We start from the raw sequence: 25108 nt of genomic DNA, 5'->3' as shown, positions 1-25108 counted from the left end.
CCGAGCAGGGCTTGGACCTGTGTCAGAGGGTCCAGTCCTACTGCGTACTAGAAGCCCCTCTGGACAATTCGTTTGTGTGTTCTTTTTGTTTTTGTTTTGTTATTGTTTTGGGCCCACACCCAGCGGCACCCGGGCTACTCCTGGCTCTTAGAAATCACTCCTGGCAGGTTCAGGGGACTATATGGGATGCCGGAGATCGAACCCGGGTCTGTCCTGGGTCAGCAGCATGCAAGGCAAACGCCCTACTACTGTGCTATCGCTCTGGTTCCCACAATCCCTTAGGAGACGAGCTGACTGTGCTTCTCCCCAGGCCCCGGGGAAGCCGAGGGATTCCAGCTGGAGGTGAGCGGGCTCCTGGGGGAGATGAACTGCCCCTACGTCTCCTTGACGTCCGGGGACGCCACCAAGCGCCTTCTCGTCCAGAAGAACTGCCTTCTGCTGCTCAGTAAGTCCCAGCTCCTTGGGAAACACAGTGTGGGAATCGTGAAGAGACGGTTCTGTTTGGGTTTGGGGGTCACACCTGGCTTACTCCCAACTGTGTGCTCAGGGATTCTTCCCAGTAGAGCTCAGAGGGCCAAATGTGGGGACCAGGGATCGAATTCCAGTCAGCCACATGCACGGCACTTGCCCTCCCCACTGTGCTAACACTGGCTTACACTCTGGCTTCTGAAGGTTCTTTCTGACTTTGAAAGTTTTGTGTTGGGATTAGGGTTTGAGGGATTAGTTTTGTGTGTCAAGTTACAGTGTAAAAATTTTCCAGAGTCATAAAGTATTCTTGTTTACTGATTATCCCTGGTAACCACATTTTAGGAAAAGTGCTTTTTGTTGTTGTTGTTGCTGTTTGTTTGTTTGTTTGAGGGTTACACCAGAAACGGGTAAGTCCTAGTTTACACTCGGGAATTACTCCTGGCTATCTCAAGGGACTTTATAGGCTCAGGGGACTCTGGGGAATGAACCCAGATCAGCTTTAGGCAAGGCAGGAGCCCTCCCCGCTGTGCTATCACTCCAACCCCTGAAAAGTTTTAAGGGTTTTTTTTGGGGGGGTTGGGTGATGCTCAGAGGTTACTCCTGGCTATGCGCTCAGAAATCGCTCCTGGCTCGGGGGACCATATGGGACTCGGGGAGATCAAACTGCGGTCCATCCTAGGTCACATGTGCAAGGCTAACACCCCTACCCCGCTGCACCACCACTCCAGCCCCCACCACCTTAAATCTTTTTTGTGCCTTAATGAAGGTCCATTTTCCATCATGATTAATTGTTTTTGGGTGCTAATTGTGACTGTCAGTTTTGTGCCATGGTGAAAACTCATTTTCCAGAGCAAGGGATACCAAACCAAATCTTCTCCAAGGGGCAGCCAGTGAGTATTGCTTTGGCTTCGAGGTGCCAACTGTCCCCTCTGTCCTGGAGGCCTGAAAGCAGCCCCAGGCTGAGAAAGCCTGTGGGCGCTGTTCCTATCTTACCTTGTTTACAAAACATAGGCACCGGCTATTTCCATGATGGTGGGCTTGATGGTTTCCATGAGGGTTTCCATGATGATGGGCTTGACTGTTTTGGTGGCTGAAGCCTTATATCACTTCATCTGTGCACAGTGTGTTAACCGTTTCACCAAACACTTTTCAAGTGACCTTCGGGGCCACTTGGCTGTGTCCAATGCTGCCACCTCAGAGTTTGCTTCGCAGACCTGCTCTGACATTGAGGCCCTGGGACTACAGACCTTTTCATGGGGAACTGAGCTGCCTTCAGATTTCTAAGAAGCTAGAAAAAAACCTTTTCGAGAACTCTCTTGTCTCACCAGATGGTCCTTGTTTTATCACATAACCTTGAAACCCTACAGCCCCGTGATTATTAATTGCCTTGTGGGAAATTGCAGTGTCCTTGGAAAGGTTGGAAGTAGAAGTAAGTGGTACCTTCTTCCACCAACTTCTCCGTGACTGGTCGCAGCCAATCTCAGACCCACCTGACTGAAGTCTGGGCGCCTGGGGTGCTAGTGACTCCTACGAGTGATGGGAATGCTGGGAGTGGGGGGTTGAGCCTGGAGGGCATGGGTGTCTGAACTCGGATTTCACAGAACTTGGAAATGAATCCACAACTATCCAACTACTGAAAGGGGGGCGTGGGCAAGAGCTCTAGTTTATAGATGGGATCTTTCTTGGTTGGTGGCATTTAAAGAAGCATTGTATTTTCAGATCAGCCATGATCTGTTTGCTGATGGATGAACTACAGAGTTTGTTTAAATGCTGGGTGATTTGTGAGTCAAAAATGGTCTTGCTTGGGGCTGGAGCAGGCAGGGCATTTGCCTTGCAGGCAGAGCGGGACTAAGGTTCCATCTCCGGCATCCGGAAGGTCCAAGTCCCCCGAGCACTGCCAGGTGTGGTCCAAAAACAAACAATAACCACAGCATAAGTTCTTCCTTCTTGCTTTTTATCCATCTCTACAGCTTTAAAAATTAATCTCCTGTTCCCTGGTTGGGACACCGCCCCCTGTTGGCTGCCACGTATCAGCTGTTGATCTTCCTTGTTCCCTCTAGCTTACCTCATCTCAGAACTTGAAGCTGCCAGGATGCTGAGTGTGAACGCGCCCCCCAAGAAAGCTCCCGAGGGTGGTGGGAGCGAAGTCTTCCACGAGCTGAAAGGCATCTGCATCGCTCTAGGGATGTCCAAGCCTCCGGCCAACATAACCATGTTCCAGTTCTTCAGTGGGATTGAAAAGAAAGTAAGACCTTGACTGCCAAGTATCCAAGGCCTCTGTCTCTTGGAAAGGAAGCACGTTGATTCAGTAGATCCGACTTCGCATATGATGAGCTCACTGGAAGATTGTGGGGTTTTAAATCCTCTGCACTTTACAGAGAAAGTCGTGGTTTTGGTGTTACTGTGAGAAACACGTTAGCGTATTTTCCAAAAGAAAGAGTTTTGTTTTGAAGCTGCAGTAAACTAGGAGTAAAACATTAAGGAATAAGCTTTGTTTTTCTTTCTTTTTTTGTTTTTCTTTTTTTTTTTTTTTTTGGTGTTTGGGTCACACCCGGCATCGCTCAGGGGTTCCTCCTGGCTCTACGCTCAGAAATCGCTCCTGGCAGGCTCGGGGGACCATATGGGATGCCGGGATTTGAACCACCGTCCTTCTGCATGCAAGGCAAACGTCTTACCTCCATGCAGTCTCCAGCCCCAAGTTTTGTTTTTCTGTGGTGTTTTGTTTTGAGGAGGGAGGGGCCCACCCCTGGCAGTGCTCTGAGAGGTTATTCCTCAATCTGTGCTCAGGAATCACTCTTGGCAGGCTTGGGGACCTTATGGGATACCAGGAGTTGAGCCTGGATCAGCCAGGTGCCCTACCCATAGTACTGTCACTCTGGCCACAGATTGAGATTTTTTTTTAGATTGAAATATTTTTAAGGTATTGAAATTTGATTCAATTCATCCTTTAATATTAATTATATATTTTTTCCATTGACTGTACAGATAAGGGGGCCTGGCCATGATTTTCAGTTGAGTCTTATTTTGTTTGCGGGTTACCCCCATAATCTACTTATTGCTTCCTCTGAGCTCTGGGAAGGACGTTTTCTCTGTCGTGCCAATCAAGCCTTGCAGTATTGGAAGTCAGATCTGGGCTGTCTCTGGCCGACTATTTTTAAGGGGTTTGGGCAGTGGGGGAGGGTGGCTACATCCAGAAGTGCACAGAGCTTGCTCCTAGCTCTGCACGCAGAGATCACCCCTGATAGGCTCGGAGAGCCATCTGGGGCACTGGGGATGGAACCCAGCTGGTTCAGCTAGCTGTGAGGCAGATAAGGCCTTTACCTTCTGTACCATCACTCTGACCCCCTGATATTTCTGGTTTTCAGTCCAGTCACTCCCAGCCTTAAGCGTTGTCAGTTGGCAGAGTAGATGCGTTCGCTGCTCATGTGATCTAACATGTACAAATACTTCAGGATTATTCTGGTGCCACAAATGGCCAATATAAAAATATTCTAAACGAAGGGGCCGGTGAGGTGGCGCTAGAGATAAGGTGTCTGCCTTGCAAGCGCTAACCAAGGAAGGACCATGGTTCGATCCCCCGGCATCCCATATGGTCCCCTCAAACCAGGGGCAATTTTTGAGCGCTTAGCCAGGAGTAACCCCTGAGCATCAAACGGTGTGGCCGGAAAAAAAAATAATCTAAAGAAAAAGGTAATAAAACCTGATTAAAAATAAATGAGTAGGGCCAGAGCTATAGCACAATGGTAGGGCATTTGCCTTGCACGTGGCCAACCCTGGACATACCCGAGTTCGATCCCAGCATCCCATATGCTCCTCGAGCCTGCCAGGGTTGATTTCTGAGTGCAGAACCAGGAGTGGCCCCTGAGCACCACAGGGTGTGGCCCAACAAGCCAAAAAAAAAAAAAATGAATGCCTAGCTAGAGGGCTACATGTATGTTGTGGTTTAGAACGAGCAATACAGATCAAGAGAAGCCAAGAGTGTCTTTTGTCACAGCATCTGCCCCTTCTGCATTTCTGCTGGACTAGGACATATCCTGTGGTTGCATTTTGGGGGTGATGAACAGCAGAAGGCGCAGATTAGATGGGCCTCTGCAGTCCACCTTGGCTGTCCCTCCCTCCCAGCTTTTTGTGTGTGTTGGCTATCCATATGCCTACACTGAGTGCCTAGCGTCAAGGTGGTGGTGTGCGCCCACAGACACCCTGCCCTGAGTTTTACGGACCCATGTCTCCTGTGTGCATTTTTTGGGGGGAGCCTCTTGATGGCAAATCTGATAGGATGGGAATTGGGAGGGATTTAGAGGGAAGGGGGGAAGTCAATTGTATGTGTGGGTGTTCATTTCTGTCTTTTCATGCCAGTTAAAGGAAACGTTAGCGAAAGTTCCACCAAACCATGTGGGAAAGCCTTTGCTGAAGAAGCCAATGGGACCAGCCCACTGGGTGAGTAGCTGTCACTCCAGCTGTCCATGCACTCTCTGCTCTGTGTCGACTCTTAAGATCTGTGCTGTTTGAGGGGCCAGGTAGTGCCAGGGGTTAGAGCCATACTGGGAGCTGTTCAGCACTGGGGATCAGACTAGGGCTAGTCTCATGCAAGGCAAGTACTTTTTGCCCTCTGTACTCTATGGCACCAAGTTTGTGCCTTTTGTGGTGTGGGGGTATCTGGGTGGAGGGGAGTCCGCACCTGACCTTGCTCTGCACTCAGGAATCACTCTTGACAGTGCTTGGGGTGGTCATAGAGGATGCCAGAAATCGAACCTGAGCCGGGCTTGTACAAGGCAAGCAAGCACCTAACCCCTGTGCTATCACTCAGGCCCTTTCTTTTTATTTTTCGTGACTAAACTGGGTTTGCTTAGATATGAAAGGAGAGAATGAGGAAATACAAGTCTGAGGCAGAATACGGGCTTTTTTTGTGAGTGGAGAAAGTAAAGATGCATTGAGACAAGACAAGCCAGCATTGCAAGATGCGTGTCATGTCAAAGGAGAGCCCAAGCTTGAGAGCCTCTGTCAGGGTCTGAGGGAGTTGCGGCTTTACCTCATTCCGCCTTCTGACCTTGACATTTTGTTTGTTTGTTTGTTTGTTTGTTTTGGGACCACACCCAGCAAGGCTCAGGGTTTATTCCTGGCTCTGCACTCAGAAATTGCTCCTGGCTTGGGGGACCATATGAGATGCCTGGGGATCGAACCGCCGTGTGTCCCTAGGCTAGCGCACTCAAGGCAGATGCCTTACGGCTTGCACCGCTCTGGCCCTTGACCTTGACTCAGATCATTCGATCATTGGTTCGGTGGCTAGTGAATGGAATAGATACCGCCTCTTTCCTTTGGAACCCAAACTCAAGCGAACCCTTTCCCATTCTCACTGGTCTCTCTCACTTCATTTCAGGAGAAAATCGAAGCAATCAACCAAGCCATAGCCAATGAGTATGAAGTCCGGAGAAAGCTGCTGATCAAACGTCTGGATGTCACCGTCCAATCCTTTGGCTGGTCCGACAGAGCTAAGGTACACGTTTCCGTGGTCTCCAACCCAGGGGTCTTCTTCATTCCCGGAGTGTCTGTTCTTAGCAGAGTCAGGTGTCAGTGGGGGGGACCATAAGAGACTTAACGGGGTTGGGATTTGCTCTTGGCAGACCTGCTGAGTCAAGCCATGAGTCTTTCCCAGCCCGTCTTTCCTAACGGTGCTGTACGTGGAATAACGTTCATTTTTTACGAGCTTGAAGTCATAGAAAGCATCAGCATTGTAATTATTGGTTTATTGCACTTACAAGCTGAACGGTGTGCTCGTTAAAGATGACAGTGCTGGAATTTGCCAGACTGAAGAGTAGATCTAGAACAGAGAATTGGAAAGCCTGGTCAGACTCGTTTCTTTTTTTAGAGGTGAGGGTTCGATTCCTGTCTTTGTGCTGAAATCATCTTGGCCCTTTTTATTTGGAGGGGGGGGGAGTGCCATACCCTGTGACGCTCAGGGGTAACTCCTGTTTTATGCACTGAGAAATTGCTCCTGGCAGGCTCAAAGGACCATATGGGAGTCCGGGGGATTGAACCAAGGTGGTCCTGTGTCAGCCGCGTGTAAGGCAAACGCCCTACCACTGTGGTATCACTCCAGCCCCATTAACATCTTGGCTGTTTTCAAGATGCCCTCTTGATCTCTGTGAGGCCCAAGATTGCTTCTGACTTGAATAGGATGTGATTGTAGCTTTATGCTGGTTTTTTGTTTGGTTGGTTTGGTTTGGGTTTGGGGGCTACACCCAGCAGTGCTCAGCAGTTACTCCGAGCTCTACACTCAGGAATTATTCCTGGCAGTGCTCGGGGGACCCTATTGGATGCCAGGGATTGAACTGAACCTAGGTTGACCTTGTGCAAGGCTTACGCCCTTCCTGCTGTGGTCCCTAGCTGATGAGGAGGAGGAGGAAAGACCAGACATTTCTTGAGAGAGAGCTGTGTTGGTCTGTGGGATTCGTACTGTGTGTTCCTACTGGAAAATCCAAGAGGTACTCAGATCTGCACAAGATGAAATTGAATTTTACATAGTGAAATATGTGTACTGCTGTGTTCTTCAGATTAGTGTGTGAAGTGCTTTGTGTTCGATTTTAAAGTGGTTTTATCTGAGATACACGAAACTGTTCTGTCCGAGCTTATGTCGTAAGTATAAGACATGAGACAGATTTAGGAAGCGATCCTGTGGCAAGTTGTCATATGACAACTTTGCAGTGTTTTCTGCTTTGTAATGTTTTATGCAACATGGTGAGGGAGTGGTTTCAGGCTCTACAGCAGTGCTCAGGAGGTCCCCCTTCCCCAGACTCCACTGTTGATTCTTGGACAGTTAGGCCTGCAGTTCAGTACCGGATTCCTGGGAACCAGATCTGCTGGGTCTCCGAGTCACCACAGGGGTTACCCAGCCTTCGTGTTACTTAAGCTGGCAGGACCTGGCAGACTACGTGGTGCCAGGGCCCATTCTAGGCAGTCCCCTAGCCATGGGGAGCAGTTTCCCCATTTTGGCTTGGGATCTACACACAGGAGTGAGTTCTGTGATGCTGAGGAGCCTACAAACAGGTCCGCCAGCCAGCACTTACCTAGTTAGTTCATTTAGGGGTCATACCCGGCGATGCTCAGGGCTTGCTCCTGCCTCTGCTCCCAGGGCTCACTCTTGGCAGGCTCCTGGGACCGTATGGGGACCGAGCCAGGAGAGCCCAGATCAGGCACGTGCAAGGCAAGAGCTTACCTACTATGCTATTGTTCCAGCTCTGCATGACAGATTTTAAACAGAAAGTCACTTTGTCATAACTTTTCTTTTTTTACTTTTTGGTTTTGGTCTTTTGTTTTGTTTTGTTTTGTTTTGTTTTGGAGTCACACCCGACTGCGCTCATGGGTCATTCCTAGCTCTACACTCAGAAATTGCTCCTGACAGGCTCGGGGGACTATATGGGATACCGGGATTCGAACCACCATCCTTCTGCATGCAAGGCAAACGTACTACCTCCATGCTATCTCTCCGGCCCCCATAACTGTTTTCTTAACCACAGCAGCTACTTCCATCATATATATGTCATCCCTGTATTATATGCATAATCGCCATCTGTATGTATTGATCCTAATATACATGCTTTTACATCGTGTGTTTTTCCCTGTAACTTGGCCTATATTTTTATCATTAACATTAGAATACCTGCTTCCAAAATTTTTGTTTACCTCAATTGTTTGGGGGGGTTCTCATTTGTATTTTATTTTGGGGTTTTTTTTTCCTTTCGGTTTTGGGGGTTGGGGACTCAGGGGTTCTGCTGTCTCTACACTTAGGAATCATTCCTGGCTAGCTCAGAGACCTTTTGGGATGCCAGGGACTAAATCCAGCATGTGCACGGCAAAGGCTACCTGCGTTGCCATTCCTGTGGCTCCACGGTTTTTGTTGCCTATTTTGGCTCACACCCACTGCTCAGGACTCACTCACTTCTGACATGGCCCCAGGCCAGCATATATGGTACTGAGTATTGAATTCAAGTTGGCTTTGTGCAAGGCCAATGGCCTGCAGCATTTAAAGGCCAAGCTTGCCCGTTTCCTTAAGTTTCCCAGTGAAACTGTTCATCGCTTGACCTAACACTAAATCATCATTAGACATCTACTGAGTGGCTAAAAGCAGACCCTTTTCCTTATGTCTATGTGAAAATCATAGAGGAAAATATTAAGTGGGGCCACTGCTTTTGCAAATAAGGTGACTGTGCTGATAACATCACCAATACAAAATCACTGGCAACCTTTTGAAAGTCCTAGTAAGGAAATGAAGTAGACATTGAGAACATTTCAGTGGGTGAGTATATTTGATCTGAGACTCAAGGCAAGGAATTTTTATTTGTCATTTCTTCCTAACCTTGATCCACAGTCCTTAAGAACAAGGTCCCCTGGGTCTCATACCCAATTCCCCAACCACCTTATTTCTTTTTTGTTTGTTTTTGGGCCACACCCGGTAGCACTCAGGGATTACTCCTGGCTATGCACTCAGACATCGCTCCTGGCTCGGGGGGACCATATGGGACACCGGGAAATCGAAGCCCGGTCTGTCCTAGGTCAGCCATGTGAAAGGCAAATGCCCTACCGCTGTGCCACCGCTCCGACCCTCGACCACCTTATTTCTGAAGTCTGGCGACTGTCCTGGTCATAGTTCCGTAATGGGCAGGAGCAGTGACGAGGAAATAACTTTTATTCACTTAATGAGTTTCTCTCTGGGCCTTAGGCAGCATGACAAAGCCTTGTGGGACCCTCTCACTTGTTTCACACCCTATTGCCTTGAACACTTGTATCTCTGTAGAGTCAAACGGAGAAACTAGCTAAGGTCTACCAGCCCAAGCGCTCCATCCTAACACCCAAAAGCATCGTCTCGGTGGCCCATCTCCTGGCGGCTCGGCAAGACCTGTCCAAGATTCTACGGACCAGCAGTGGCTCCACCCGGGAGAAGACAGCCTGTGCAATCAACAAGGTAGGGGCCCCGGCCTGGCCTGTCCCCTGCCTGTCCCCACCCTGTCCCTGGTCTCCTCTTTATTCATCCCTGGTCTCCTCTCATGTGGTGTCCTCCCACCCCAGGTGCTGATGGGCAGGGTGCCCGACCGAGGGGGCCGCCCCAACGAGATCGAGCCACCGCCCCCCGAGATGCCACCCTGGCAGAAGAGGCAGGACGGGCCCCAGCTGCCGGCGGGGGGCCGCGGAGGAGGCAGGGGCGGCTATGAACATTCTTCGTACAGCGGTGGAGGTGGCGGCGGTGGCCGAGGCCACGAATCCGGAGGAGGAGGCCGAGGCGGCCGTGGTGGCTACGGAGGTGGCCGTGGCAACAAGCACCAGGGAGGCTGGACGGATACAGGCGGCTACCGTGACTCCGGCTTCCAGCAGCAGCCAGGCGGCTACCACGGTGGGGGCTACGGCGGTGGCTTCCAGGCACCTCCCTACACCGGGGGTGGCGGCTACCAGCAGGACAACCGATACCAGGACGCTGGCCACCACCACCACCATGCCGGGGATCGGGGTGGTGGAGGCGGGGGTGGTGGCAGTGGCGGTGGCCGCGGAGGCCGAGGAGGCCGTGGCGGGCGCGGCGGGCGTGGGGGCCAGGGTGGAGGCTGGGGGGGCCGGGGCGGCCAGAGCTATCACCAAGGCGGCCAGTTTGAGCAGCATTTCCAGCATGGGGGCTACCAGTACAACCACTCCGGCTTCGGACAGGGCCGCCACTACACCAGCTGAGGTCCCTGGACCAGGATCCCCGCGTCCGGCTCGTGCCCCCCCATCCCCTGCAAGACCTAGAAACTTCTAGGTGCTGAGGTACGGACTTAAGCATGCGAGACTCGCGGGGTGCAGGCCTGACCTTGGCCCGGCCCTGCCCGGCCTGGCCGTGGCCTGAGCATTCCTTGGTCTTCATTGGAAAATTCTTGCTCGGTTGGTTTTTCTTTGGTTGTTTTTGTTTTGTTTAGTTTTGTTTTTAAATGGACTTAGATCTGCTGTTTACTACTTGACAGACTACGGGCAGCATCTCTCTCTGAAGAGTTGGTTTTTGTTTCTAAAGGTGGTGGCCTTGGACTGACCAGTAAGTAGACTTGATTTCACAGTCAGAACTCGCATACCTTTATTTTATTTCATTTTTTAGAAACTACTTGATGAAGGGCCCTAGCGATAGCGCAGCAGTAGGGCATCTGCCTTGCACTCAGAGGACCCAGAACAGACCACGGACTGTGGTTTGATCCCCTGGCGTCCCATATGGTCCCCCCCAAGCCAGGAGCGATTTCTGAGTACATAACCAGGAATAACCCTTGAGCATCACCGGGGTGGCCCAAAACCCAGAAAAAAACCCTACTTGATGAGTAGCTTTTATGTTTGTGGTATGCAGTTTTGAAAATGAGGATTGGCCTACTTTTGTTTTGTTTTTTAACCCCCCCCCCCAGATACACCACTTGGAAGGTAACCAAGGTTATAAGAGCCCTTTTCGTTTGTCCTTCCAAGTATCCTAAGACGTTGCTTTGCCCAGCACAATTCTGCCCTAATGGGCTTTTTTGGGTTTGTTTGTTTGTTTGGATTCAGAGAGGTCTTGCTTCACATGATAGGACTTTTTAAGCCTGGTCCTTTTTCACTGAGCTCTTCTGCACATTCGGCGCCTTACTATTGCCCCCTTGCCCTTACCGCGGAACTCGACCCCTTACATGCGACTCTTGACAAACCCTGACAGATCACAAAAGTCCAACTTCCATTTGTGAACCTGCCCTTGGAGGGAGGGCCTTTTAGTTCAAGTCTAGTAACTCCAAGGACGCCCGAAACCACAACTTAAGTTCCTCCATCTACCTTCTCTTTTACTTGAAATCTGCTCGAGGAAAAACGGCAAAAAAGCCCACACACTTGAGTTTTGTCTTATGCACGGGTTGATGCCACATACCATTGGGCAGGAGACCATTTTTGGTTTTTGTTTTCGCTGTAGAAGAAATGCACTACGAGTTCACAAGAAGCAGGACACTTTTTTTTTTGGTTTTTTTTTTTTTTTTTTTTTTTGGCTTAGTGCAGGAGGCCCTTTTTATTGCTGCAGAAAACAAAAACCCAGCCGAGTAGGTGTGCCCCACTCTCCTTCCCAAAATCTCCTGGAAGCTCCTTGCTGGGTTTTTGTCTTACATAAATATTGTCAAGCTGTGAAAGGAAAAATTGGCTGGAGGTATGCTTTGAGTGAAAGGTGAGCAATAAATAAAAGTCTGTTCCTTCTCTCTTGGGTCTTGAGTTTTATTTTAGCCCTTTAAAAAAAACTTTAAAAGGAGGAATTATCTGGACACTCACTTCAAGGTTAGGCATTCAGGCCCTTGGTTTGTCTAGTGAACTGAAGGCCTGAATGAAGGGGAAATAGCGATTTTTCCAGTATCGTTGCTTATGTCTGGCCACTGGGTGTAGCTATTGCTACACATTTACCGAGGAAGTGCTGGTCCCTCATCTTGAAGGGGGTTTCCCTAGTTTCATTTGGTTTTTCTTGAGTTTTTTTGTTTTGTTTTGTTTTGTTTGTTTGTTTCCTAACATGATGGACCTGTTTCTCCAAAGGAAGCCAACTGAAACAAAGTGTTCTGTACAAAAATAAAAATTCATACCTAAATTTTTTAGATCATAGATTTCATAGATTTTATTCATGTCTTTAGCTATTAAAAATACTGTTATCTGGGGCTGGAGAAATAGCACAGTGGTAAGGCTTTTGCCTTGCACATAGCTTGCTGGTTCAATTTCCTGAATCCCATATGGTCCCCCAAGCCTGCCAGGAGCAATTTCTGAGCACAGGGCCAGGAGTAACTCCTGAGCATCACTGGATGTGGCCCAAAAAAAAAAAAAAAAAAAAAAAAAAATACTGTTAACTGGGGCCAGAGAAATAGCACTGTGGTAAGGTGTTTGCCTTGCACACAGCTGACCCGGACGGACCCGGATTTGATTCCCAGCATCCCATGTGGTCAGTCCCCTGAGCCTGCCAGGAGCGATTTCTGAGCACAGAGCCAGGAGACGCCCCTGAGCACCACCAGGTGTGGCCCCAAAATCAAAATTAGTAAAATTTAAAAAGGCACTGGCCTTGCACGCAGCTGATCCTGGTTTTAACTCTGGCACTGCACCTGGCTCCCTAAGCACAGCCACGAATAAGCCCTAAGCTCTGCTCCAAAATAAAAATTTTTATTTACTATTGAGATTACATTGTTTTGATAGAACCAGTTCTAGTTGACAGGCTCCTCGTTTTCACCTGGCACTTGCCATTCTAAAAACGTTCCAAGTGGAAATATCTCGATCATTCTAAGATTTTCAGAATCTGTCCTGACAGCTGTATTGCTCTCAGTGTTATTAAAGATGTTGTTAAATGTTGCTTGCTAAGTGGAGGAGTTGCTTCCTAGAAATAGTCTTCAAGATGTCCCATCTTGGGGCCGGGCGGTGGCGCTAGAGGTAAGGTGCCTGCCTTGCCTGCGCTAGCCTTGGATGGACCGCGGTTCGATCCCCCGGCGTCCCATATGGTCCCCCAAGCCAGGAGCGACTTCTGAGCGCATAGCCAGGAGTAACCCCTGAGCATCACCGGGTGTGGCCCAAAAACCAAAAAAAAAGATGTCCCATCTTTTTTGTTTGTTTGTTTCTTGTTTTTTGGGTCACACTCAGCGGTGCTCAGGGGTTGCTTCTGGCTGTCTGCTCAGAAATAGCTCCTGGCAGGCACAGGGGACCCTATGGGACACTGGGATTCGAACCAACCACCTTTGGTCCTGGATCGGCTCCTTGCAAGGCAAACGCCACTGTGCTATCTCTCCGGGCCCAAGATGTCCCATCTTAAGATTTTATAATTTGTTTACATTTGCCTAGCACTCATATTTTTCTCCATTAAGTTTACCTTTAAGAGTCCACAATCTGGTGACCAGTTTCCTTCTTATTTATTTTTGGGATTTTTTTTGGGGGGGGGGGGGGAGGCCACACCCAGTGATACTAAGGGGTTACTCCTGGCTCTGCATTCAGAAATCGCACCTGGTTTGGGACCAGATGGGATGATGGGGGATTGAACTGTATAGTCCGTCCTAGGTCAGCCACATGCAAGGCAAATGCCCTACCGCTGTGCCGCCGCTCTGGCCTGGATTTTTTTTTCCTGCCTATGAAACCATTTAAAAAAAAAAGTCTTTAGCACAAGTGAAAATCTCTGAATAGAAAACCAAAAAAAAAAAAAAAGGGGCCGGGCGGTGGCGCTGGAGGTAAGGTGCCTGCCTTGCCTGCGCTAACCTAGGACGGACCGCGGTTCGATCCCCCGGCGTCCCATATGGTCCCCCAAGAAGCCAGGAGCAACTTCTGAGCGCATAGCCAGGAGTCACCCCTGAGCCTCACAGGGTGTGGCCCAAAAACCAAAAAAAAAAAAAAAAAAAAGAAAATCTCTGAATAGGATTATACCACCTTTGTATTTCTATTCAAATAAAGTTCTTGAGTTTCCAGAGATTTTAGTTTTCTGTCACTCTCAGGCACATTCTTAAGCGTCCCACTAGGAAAGAGCGATTTCCTGCAGTGGACACTGGGATAGTGGAATTTCTTAACAAGGAGGTTTAGGAGGAACTTGCAATGTGTGAGATCTTCGAGATCTCACTGCACATGAGACAGGATGATGGTAGTTCTGGATTTAGCCTTTGTTCTCTCTCCTTGGACCAGGAGCTAGAACAGGATGTGAACATTCTGTATAGAAAGGGCCACAAATGTCAATGTCCCATCTATTTCCAGCTCCCCGCTGTGTCCAGCAACAAGGGTTCAGTTCTTGGCTAGAGGAAATATTTCAAATCATTCCTGTGTGTATTTAACTTTTTCCCACCACACAAATCAGGCTATTTTTCCCTTCCTGGCCCCTTGACCTGTTTGCTTTACTGGATCCCTTTGAAAGTACCTTTCCATCTCCCGCTGAAGTCACAACTATCAGGGGATGGACGGTAGTAGAGCAGGGAGGGTGCTTACCTAGCACGCAGTGGGTTCCATCCTATAGGGTCCCCCAATCCCCACCAGGAGTTATTTCCTGAATGCAGAACCAAGAGGGAGCCCTGAGCATCAGCGGGTGTGAAAACCTCAGCCAACACCACCGCCAACCAAATAACGGACTATATTTGTCTAAAGGTATCAGACATAAGGTTCTGGGTTACCAGCTTTTCTTGTTTCTCATTTCTCACAAGTATTTATAACCACCAGAAGGTTTAGGGGTCACCACTATTTTCCCCATTCAAGAGTTAAATGTATCCAAGCTTCAAATCACTGACAAGCCAGTCTGTCAGTGTTGGGAACACACCACACCCCACCTTTGGTGTTTTTATTTTTTTTTATTTAAAATATATTTATAGACAGATCTTCAAATATAATTTCTACATTTATGTAAACAGGGAAGTTAGTCTTAAATAGAATGGTGAAATATTCTTTGTTTAAATTCTGGTGCTAAACTGCAATAGAAGAAACTTTATTAATAGTATGTGAGGGCCCGGAGAGATAGCACAGCGGCATTTGCCTTGCTAGCAGCCGATCCCGGACCAAAGGTGGTTGGTTCGAATCCCGGTGTCCCATAGGGTCCCCCGTGCCTGCCAGGAGCTATTTCTGAGCAGACAACCAGGAGTAACCCCTGAGCGCTGCCGGGTGTGGCCCAAAAAACAAAACAAAAAAAATAGTATGTGAATTTATTTGGGGGGGGTTATTTTAATTAATATCTTTAAGCACCATAATCACTAACATGTTTGTTGTTGGGTTTCACCCACCTGCCTTTTGGATACTTATAATCACCTACAAAAATATGCTGATTAAGGGGGCCAGAGCGGTGGCACAAACAGTAGGGCTTTAGCCTTGCACGCGTCTAACCTAGGATGAACTGGTTCGATCCCCCAGCATCCCATATGCCCCCCCAAGCCAGGAGCAATTTCTGAGTGCATAGCCAGGAGTAATCCCTGAGTGTCACCGGGTGTGGCCCAAAAACCAAAGTGAGTGTGTGTGTGTGTGTGTGTGTTTGAAGGGGTCTCTGATAGAATCAGTGGGGGGAAGGCAAGCATATTTTCTAGGAATTTGAAGGGGCTTGATTAAAAAATCAATTTGGAGGATGGAATGATAGCACAGCAGGGAGGCATTTGCCTGACACGTGGCCCACCTGGGTTTGATTCCCAGCATCCCAGATGGTCCCCAAGCCTGCCAAGATTGATTGCCCCAAAACAAACAAACCTGTATTAAATGATGTTTATGGTACTTTCTCCAAAGGGGCCAGTGGCCTGCAGCAAACTTGGCTGGCTTTCAGCATTGAATTGGGCTTTGGCAGCACAAGATTGTGCCTTGAAAAACGTTGTGTGGCCAGAAACCCAAGCATGTCAAGGTGCCAGGGAATAGTTAACACCAGGTGGCGGCTTGTTTGGGTGTTGACCTCCCAGGTAAAATCAACTGGAGGAAAGGGGGTGAGCCTGTGTTCCCACCCATCACCCACCCACTCTCAAGTCCCTGGGTCCTATTGGATTCTGTGCGAGCCCTCGCCTTTCAGTGAAGAAAAAGGTGGATGGAAGGCACTTAAGGCAGAGCAAAAGCCAAGGGCTTGTGGTTGTGGCCTAGTAGAAGAAGGAAGATGTTTGGAAAAGCAAATTATAGGCCTTAATAAGTTGGAGGAATTTAACACCTGGCCTGGTGTTTAACTTGTGTGTTTGACTAGACAGGTCTGTTGGTTGTACCAAAAGTTCCAGAATTCCTGGAGTCAGGAATGTCAGGCCAGTGCCGGCCCATGGAGCCGGGGGCAGTCAGTGTGTTCAGTGGTTTGGCGCTAAACTATTCCATGAACTTCTGCACTGATTCTCCATGCAGTGGGGGAAGCATTGGGCCAGAAACGAGAGCTTGGGGTAGAGGAGTTCAGTACCTTGGGAAGCTTTCTCCAAAGCCAGGGTAGGGAGACAGGACATCTGAGTGTTCCTCGGGGGTCAGTGTGGCCATCACCCTATTTTCTGTGGATGAACTGTGGAATCCTCAAACTCAGCCAGGCCCTCACAATTCTGACTGCTTTGTTTGTTTGTTTTGGGCCACACCCAGTGGCATTCAGGGGTTACTCCTAGTTCTATGCTCAGAAATTGCTCCTGGCACAGGGAACCATATGAGATGCCAGGGATTGAACCCAGGCCCATTCCAGATTAGCCGCATGCAAGGTAATGCCCTACTGCTGTGCTATCTCTCCAGTAGAGTTTAAATCCTTCAATCTTTTTTTTTTTTTTTTTTTTAAGAGATCATCCTATTGCTCCCTCTAGGGTCTTTTTGAAGAGGGTAGGGTTGAGGGTTGGGCCACACTCAGTAATGCTTCAGAGGCTATTCCAGCGTCTGCTTGGAAGTGACCCCTGATGGTGTTTTGGGGAATAGGTGCTGGGATGGGAAGGATATATTGAAGCTTTTCTACCTGCCCTGTCTCCCACCCCAAAACTACTTTTTTTATGTAACTGAACAAAGCAACCTCCTCCCTTTGCACCTAAGTTACTGCCAAGTTACCCCTTGAATCATTCCAGCAACCCTCAAGTGTAAGAGGACATCCAGTAATTAACTCGAAACAAAGGGGTTCCACCATATTTCTCTTTTTGTTAAACCTATCATTTGGTATGTAAAAGCCCACCTAAATCACTCTACCTTCCCCTGCCTGGTGAAATTTGTACTGGGAGAATAAAGAAAAGTCAGTTTGGCTTGGAGGAACACGCCACTGACTCCATAACTTTCTCCTGACTACTTGGTTTATTCATTCTTCACAGATACCCTGCTTCTTTAGATCCATCTGCCTGGGGATAGAAATACAGCTGGTAGCATGATTTCACAACATAAAAGTTTATTTTATAACTGGTGCCCAAACAGGGACCTGAACCCTGGACCCTCCAATTTTACATCCTGGGAGACCTACCCGTTTTAGGGAGCCTCTTTTCTAGTGGAATGCAACTTCGTTTGACATGTTTATTATGAAGCAGATAGTTGTTTGGGATTTTTCCCCCCCCTGGTAAAGATATACTTTGTTTCTGGCCAGCAAAGATGATAACACAATTTTAGAGTGTATTTTTCCTAAAGTACAATAATTTCTTATTTATTGCTTGACAAAATAACTCAACACTGAGTAGCAGACAGCAACCTTAGTCATTTATTATGGTCACCGTGTATGATTAAGGATTCATGAAATGCCGGAGTCAGAGTGATAGCACAGTGGGTAGGGCGTTTGCCTTGCACATGGCTGACCCAGGTTTGATCCCTAGCATCCCATATGGTTTTCTGAATCTGCCAGGAATACTTTCTGAGTGCAGAGGAAAGAACCACCCATAAAGAATTCACAAAGTGTCTTTCAATCTCCACAAAATTCTTGGAGAAAAATAATTGATGTTTGCTCTGTGACAACACTGCTTGGTTATTTTAGAGGGATGGGTGGGAGTGAAAAGTCTTTTGGCTGGTTGAGACTAAATAGCTGGGGTGGGGGAGGACTTAATGTTTTAAATCTGCCTTTCAGGTGAGAGAAAACACAGGAGTTAACACTTCCTTGCACACAGCTGCTCACCAGCTGTAGGCACCCACACCTCCCCAAAAAATAAAAACAAGTAAACAACAAATTTTCAGTTTGTATTTAAATGTGTAGACTGATGTGGGGAGTGAAATTAATCTCAGGACTGTTTTGGTTTGGGGGCCACACCCAGGGCTCAGTACTCAGGAACGCTGGAGGTGCTCAGGGCTCTGTACTCAGTAACCTGATGGGGGAGCTCAGAGGAACCAATAGGGTGCTAGGGATAGAGCCCAGGTTGGCCACTATGAGGTCAACATCCTACTGTCCTATGTCTAAGACCCCAAGACTGTTTGGTATGTGGATTAATTTTGTTTGTTTAGGGGCCATATCCGGTGATGCTCAGAGGTTATTTCTGGCTCTGAGCTCAGAAATAGCTCCTTGGGGGACTCTATGGGATGTTGACAATCCGATCTGGCTCAGCTACATGCAAGGGAAATACCCTCTCTACTGTACTTTTGCTCCAGCTCCATTTCTAAGGTCTTTGGCTTAATTCTTATCACATGCAGATGTCGCTGAACAAGGTGGAGGAAATGTCTATTGGGCAAATGAGAAGATTCAGGCTCAAATTGAGGCACACAGCTCGCTCGGGATCTCCTGAGTAACTTAGGACTGTGAATCTTCCTCCTCTGCAATGCAGGGATCGAACCCAGGGCACCTGTCCATAGGGGTTGTGTCTAACCACGGAACCACACAACCTGCCAGCCCAGCAGGGTTTGTGTCTGTCACAAACCTTGAGGTAATAAAGTCATGACTAAAGGGGTGCCTCAGTTATTCCAGAGTCTGAGTCTTTAGGGAGGAAAGCACTGTGTTGATCTTAGGGATACTTTAATGTCCTATCATCATAACTAATTGTTCTGTCCTCCTTACTTTTGTTATTAAATCACTGATTTGGGGAAGAGACCGTGTCACCATGGTAACATGGGGACGCTATTGCTTCAGAAGCAATCGCTTACCACCAGGCCTCAGATTTGAACACCCTGCAGCGATGGTATTGGATCAACCCTTTCCCATCTCATACTAATCTATCTTCCAAGAAGCCCTGATTGTCTGTCTTTTCACTGAAAAGGGACTATTTCTAGCTGGTCTACAAAGGTTCAGACACTAAATGTCTCTTTATTCTCACCTGCCAGGTAGGAGCTGCATGTTTTGCTGACTCCATTGGTGATGCCCAAACACATGGCACCAACACTGTAAGATGACACCCAGCTATGAACCCAAAACAAAGGTGCTCCCCCCATCTTCTTTCCCTTAAACCTTTTCCTTTGATATGTAAAAGTCCACTTGGTTCTTACTCCACTCTGCCTTACCTGGTTGTTGTTGTTTTTTGTTTTATATATACTGGGTTGATAAAGAAAGAGCAGTTGTGGTTTGGCACGCTCAGGGAGATACCACAAGGCAAAAAGCAGACTGACTCCATGTCTCTCTTTGACTGGCTTGGTTTATTAATTCTTTGCCGCTACCCTGCTTCTTCAGACCCACCCCTCTTTGAGTAGAGAGATACAGTGCCTTGGATAATTTCACAATGTGTGATTTATTTTACAACCCATAATGGGCTCAGATGCTTCTGCTGCCCAAGAACAGGAACTACACACACACACACACACCACACACACACACACACACACACACACACGCAGAGTCACAAGCATATACAGACACATGTTTTGGGGCCACACCCAGTGGTGCTCAGGGGTTCCTCCTGGCTCTGTGCTCAGAAATCACTCCTGGAAAACTCAGGGGACCATATGGGATGCTGGAAATGAAACCCAAGTCAATTATATGAAAGGCAAACGCCCACCCTGCTCTGGCCCCAATTGTTTTCTTCTTTTGAGGAGGGAGGTTAGGTCCTTGTTCTTGACTCCACCTCCATTTAATATAATTGTCACACAACCTAAATCTTTTCTTATTGGGGAAAACAAAAAAATATCCCCCAATATGGAGAAGGCAAAAGAATGACTCTGAGAAGAGCACGGACAGTCTGATATTGTTTCATAAGTTGCTTCCTACGTCTTAAATTCCCAAACAAAGGCAAGAAGGGAAGAGTCAGTATATGGGGGTGCACCTGCCCCTTACATGGGGGAGACTCTGGGTGCCACTGTGGCACTAGCACACGTGTACACACATACTCATATACATATACACACACACATCCCCACATGACAGTTTTCTTGTTCGTTCAATGTCTGTTGTCTGTTTTTTTATTTCTCTTAAGTTCTTTGGTAGCATTTGATAACAGGAAGCAATAGTGTATGTAAGGAATCAAGACAGGCACCAGATATTGTCCTGAGGAAGGGCCTTTAACAGTCAGTTCAGTCATTATCTGCTCACGTAAGCCTCCTTGAATCAAAACAATTTCAGTGGTATGATCCATCTCTACAAGATAATCTCCAAAATTCTCCAGGAGAACTTTAATGGCTGTTTCTTTGCTTCTGAGTAATGCAGACTTGGGAAAGATTCAATGGAATGTGTGACTCATGCATTAGGTGGCCAGAAGCCAGGACCTAGTCAGAACCATGTCAACCACTTCTCCACATCACAGAAGGACATGGTGAGCAAGACTGCCTGTCCAATTCCCCAGAACTGACTCCCCCTCCCCAAGAAAACAGAAAGTCCTGGTGTTGTCCAAAGAATACACAAATTGACTCCTTGTGAATGGTCCTCCCAGCTGAAGTTTATCAAAAGTATGGCAAGAATGATCTCCTCAACAGCCAGGTCTGGGTTTGAAGGGCGGAGCTCAAAGACATTGACAAAAGTTTTCATTTCACCCGTGTAGGTGTCAGTGGTTCTGCACGAAGTAGAGAAAACAACCCACTATAGGACTCAAGTCTTCACGGCTCTATTCTGGGAATAAATACTTCAGGGCTGCAGCCTCTGCCCCATCTTGGTCCAACTGGGGCAATCTTGTGGCATCTCAAGGCGGTAAACAATGAATAGTTTCCTGAGGGTTGCAGTGTCTTTGGAGTGTGGCATCTTACTCCTTGCAAACACCAAGGGGATATATTGTCTTCAGCTTTCCTCAGCCTATGGTCAGCCATCCTGAAAACCAACCAGAGTCAAGTGAGTGGGTGAGAGAGTTGTCAGCAAACAGTTTATCAGATCACAACTGGGAAACATCTTAAAGGTGTAGGAACTCCCTCAGATATTCAGAGGGTCGACGCACAATCTTTCTGCCCAGCATACAAGCTCATAAAGACTCACTCCCCTCTCATGCCCCATCTAAAAAGGGTCTATGGTGGTCTCCAAAAGGACTGATACAGAATGCGGGTCCACAAACTGCTTGGAAAACACAGAGAATTAGTAGAGGGCTGTTACGCTCCCCCCCAGCTTCCTACCTATCTCACCTGGAGAGGGAGACCCTCCCATAGCTGAGTGGGGTCTGTGGAGAGGGGGGGGGAGATAGAGAGGGAGGGAGAGAGAGAGGGAGGGAGAGAGAGAGATCAGAGACAGCATGGATGCAGAGACTGTTTAGCTTAGAAGCCACACAAGGGCTAGGGCCTTATAATAAAGCTGCATGTCTCCTGACTTCTACTGACTGTCTGTGGGTCATTTCCTCGACATTACCCTGCTACCTACAGACCCATTAGGCCAAAGTAACTGCAGGCTCTGGCCAGGCCGGGGGAGGCCTCACTATCCATCAACCTTAGGACTTAATAAGTAATATTTAATACAGCAGAGGGCATTGGGAATATTAGGAAAGAAAGCTCCAGGATGGAGGGTATCACATATGTGGTTGGCATAATCTGAGAGCTCTTAGGGAATTCTATGATCTACTTACAATGGTCCTCAAACTACAGCCTTCGGGCCACATACTGTATTTATTCCCATTTTGTTTCTTCACTTCTAAATAAGATATATGCACTGTGCATAGAAATTTGTTCATAATTTTTGTTTTTACTATAATCTGGCCCTCCAACAGTCTGAAGGACAGTGAACTGGCCCCCTGTTTAAAAAGTTTGAGGACCCCTGATACTATGAGTGCTGTTCCATGATTCCAGCGCATTCAATTTTCTCCTACGGGAAGCTTCTTGAAGTCTACAGTGATAGTACAGAAGGTAGGGTGTGCACCTTACATGGGGTTGGCCTGCAGTCAATATCTGATAGACCAGTTGGTCTATCAGCTCACCAGGGGTGACCCTTGAGCACAGAGTCAATAGTAAGATCTGAGCACAGTTGGGTGTGGGAAGGAAGGAAGGAAGGAAGGAAGGGAGGGAGGGAGGGAGGGAGGGAGGGAGGGAGGGAGGGAGGAAGGAAGGAAGGAAGGAAGGAAGGAAGGAAGGAAGGAAGGAAGGAAGGAAGGAAGGAAGGAAGGAAGGAAGGAAGGAAGGGAGGGAGGAAGGGAGGAAGGGAGGGAGGGAGGGAAAGAGAAAGAAGAAAGAAAAGGAAAGAAGAATAAAGAAATAGAAAAAAGGAAGAGAAGGAAAGAATAAAGAAAGAGGAGAAAAAGAATTAAGAAGGAAAGAAAGAAGATAAAGAAATAGAAAAACTATTTCAGTCACAAAAATTAACTCCAAACAGATTAACAATGTGACTATCCAGCCTAAAATTCATAGGAGAAAATAGCTGGTACTTTCCTAGATGTAGACTACAAAGATATATGTGGAGAACCAACTCCAAAGTCAGACAAATAGAATGATAAACACACAACAAATAAAATTACATTGACTGAGAAGATTTTGTATTGATCTTCTGCTTCTCAGCAGCAGAAGCTACAAAGGAATAAAGAAGTAACATACTGGGCAGAAGATATTTACACTTAGCTTTTGCTAGGTTTTCTTGGGGAGACCACACCTGGTGACGCTTAGGGTTTACTCTGGTTTTGTGCTTAGGGATCATTTCTGGTGGGGCTCAGAGAACCATATAAGGTGTCCTAGGTTGAAAAACACTAGATCATGTGCAAGGCAAGTGCCTTAATCCCTGTTCTATCTCTCCAGCCTGATAGTTACATTTAATGTGTCCAACGGATAGCTCATTTCCAAAGTATTTAAAGAACTCACACAACTCTGTAACCAAAGTCAAGAGCACAATAAAAAAAAAAAAAAAGAAGGGGGGGGGGGCAAAAATATCTGAACTCAGTCTTCTCAAGAAGACTTACAGCTGAACTGCAGAAATAAGGAAAATTGTTTAACTACTGCAAATAAAAACTAAATGAACCAGCACCTCACACCTTCCTATATCAAAAAGCAAAAAATTTTGTGACGACCTGGGGTAAAACAGAGGCAGCTGGAGGGGTTGCAAGTCTTGCACATTCACTGCAAAGTGGTATGGAGATCCTTACAAATATAAAAATATTTATTTATTTATTTTGGTTTTGGGGCCACACCCGGCGGTGCTCAGGGGTTACTCCTGGCTGTCTGCTCAGAAATAGCTCCTGGCAGGCACGGGGGACCCTATGTGACACCAGGATTCGAACCAATCACCTTTGGTCTGGGATCGGCTGCTTGCAAGGCAAACACCGCTGTGCTATCTCTCCGGGCCCACAAATATAAAAATATTTTTAAAAGACACTCGATGCTCCAGTACACATATTTATCTGGAGGACATGGAAACATTCATGTCAAAGGCATTTGTCTGAAGGATCTGAAAATAATCTGGAAGACTATTGTCTCTCTGTGTTCACTGCTCCCCACAGTTAAAAACATGGAATCAACTGAAATATTCTAATAAAGGATCTGTGGTTTTCACATCCCGCGAATACGACTCAGCTATCCAAAAGGATAAACTTCGGCTTTGTGCGGCCACATGGGATTTTCAGTGAAACAAGTCAGGAGGTGACAAAGAATTGCCAGTCGGTTCCACACCTTCGTGGAACCTAACTAAGCAAAGCAAAGGAAATGGCAACACAAAAACTGTTGGGTAGTTCAAGGTATTGGAGAGCTGGAGTCCTCCTTTCCCCCTTCCTCCTCTCCCTCTCCCTCCCTCCCTCCCTCCCTCCTTCTCTCTCTCTCTCTCTCTCTCTCTCTCTCTCTCTCCCCCCCCCTCTCCAACTCCCTTTTCTCCCTCTCCCCCTCTCCCCTTCTTCCTCTTCTTCCACTCCCTATCCCTCTTTTCCTCCTCTTCTCCCTCTCTCCCTATCGTTCCTCTCCCTCCTCTCTTCCTCTTCCTTTCTTTCTCCCTCCCTCTCTTCCCCTCTCCTTCTCTTCCCTTCCCCTCTCTTCCTCCCCCTCTCCCTCCTCCCCTTCTTCCTCTCTTTCCCTCCTATTCCCTCTCTCCCTCCCTGTTCCTCTCTCCTCTCTTTCTTTCTCTCCTCTTTTCTCTCTCCTCTCTCTCTTCTCTCTCCCTCCACCTTCCCCCATCTCCCTCTCTCACCCATGTTCCCTGAGCCCCCTTTTTCTGCCAGTTGGCTGCCCAGACCCTGCACTGACCTCGACCTCCTGCCTGGCATCACCCGCGTCCTCCCCAGGCGTCTCAGGCTCGAAGCCGGTGCCCCTGTCCACCACGTCCACGCCCGCCTGCACCCGGGGCTTCTCGTTCTCCCACTTGGCGAAGCCTTTGTCCTTGGTGGCTTTGCCGTGGAACTTGGACTTCATCTTGGGGAAGGTGTGGGAGCCCGAGTCGTCCCAGCCGGCCTCCGACCACACGGGCTCAGTCTGGGTGGCCTGGCTGGTGGTGGCCCGCTGCAGCCTCACCGAGATCTTCCTGGAAGAGCCTGTCACCAGCGTGATGGCCCTGTGGTCCAGGTCTTGGGGTCCGGCCGCCACGCCCGGGAACTCGAACACCTCATCCTGCACTGGAGGGGCAGAGGGACATATGGTCAGAGGACCCTGGGTGCTCTAGGGAACCCCAGGGAGCGAGGCATGTGCAAAGGAAGAGCTAGAGGAGAGAGAGGGGGAGAGAGACAGAGAAAAAAGAAACCAACAAAAACACAAAGCGAAATAGAGGGAGAGAGAAAGAGAGGAAAACAAAAACACAAACAGCAAAATACATGGAGAGAGAAAAAAGGGGAGAGAGAAAGAAATGAAGAAATAAACAACAAACAAAGCGAAGTAGAGGAAGAAAGAGTAAGAAAAGGGGGAGAGAAGGGGAGAAAAATGGGAGAGAGAAAGAAAAAGAAACAGAAAAACAAAGTGAAATAGAGAGAAAGAGAGGGAGAAAAGAGAAAGAAACAAAGAAGAAAGAGGAGAAACAAGAAAA

General features: G+C 47.9%; 2 protein-coding genes across 5 annotated transcripts in view; one reads left to right on the top strand and one right to left on the bottom strand.

Moving 5' to 3' along the window:
* Positions 1 to 25108, top strand: part of FAM98A (family with sequence similarity 98 member A) — a 582326-nt gene that overhangs the window by 5533 nt on the left and 551685 nt on the right. For 2 of the 4 annotated variants that reach the window (XR_007500853.1, XR_007500854.1), the window contains exons 3-8: positions 311 to 445; positions 2529 to 2713; positions 4825 to 4905; positions 5846 to 5962; positions 9260 to 9427; positions 9532 to 10667. Coding sequence is in view for 2 of the 4 variants with exons in the window: in XM_049784200.1 (XP_049640157.1) it covers positions 311 to 445; positions 2529 to 2713; positions 4825 to 4905; positions 5846 to 5962; positions 9260 to 9427; positions 9532 to 10179 (1334 nt within the window). In the remaining 2 variants the exon portion in view is untranslated. Of the gene's footprint in view, positions 1 to 310; positions 446 to 2528; positions 2714 to 4824; positions 4906 to 5845; positions 5963 to 9259; positions 9428 to 9531; positions 10725 to 25108 lie in introns of those variants that run through there. The other 2 variants (XM_049784201.1, XM_049784200.1) reach the window with 2 other exon arrangements.
* The window catches only part of RASGRP3 (RAS guanyl releasing protein 3), a 79946-nt gene continuing 75751 nt past the window's right edge, over positions 20914 to 25108 (bottom strand). The window contains 2 exon segments of the mRNA XM_049784237.1: positions 20914 to 21013; positions 24340 to 24704. Coding sequence (XP_049640194.1) covers positions 21005 to 21013; positions 24340 to 24704 — 374 coding nt within the window. The 3' untranslated portion in view covers positions 20914 to 21004.

This window comes from Suncus etruscus, chromosome 12, assembly GCF_024139225.1.
Source record: "Suncus etruscus isolate mSunEtr1 chromosome 12, mSunEtr1.pri.cur, whole genome shotgun sequence".
Lineage (NCBI taxonomy): Eukaryota > Metazoa > Chordata > Mammalia > Eulipotyphla > Soricidae > Suncus > Suncus etruscus.
The sequence above is the reverse complement of the archived record's forward strand: the minus strand, read 5'-3'. Positions and strand labels throughout refer to the sequence as shown.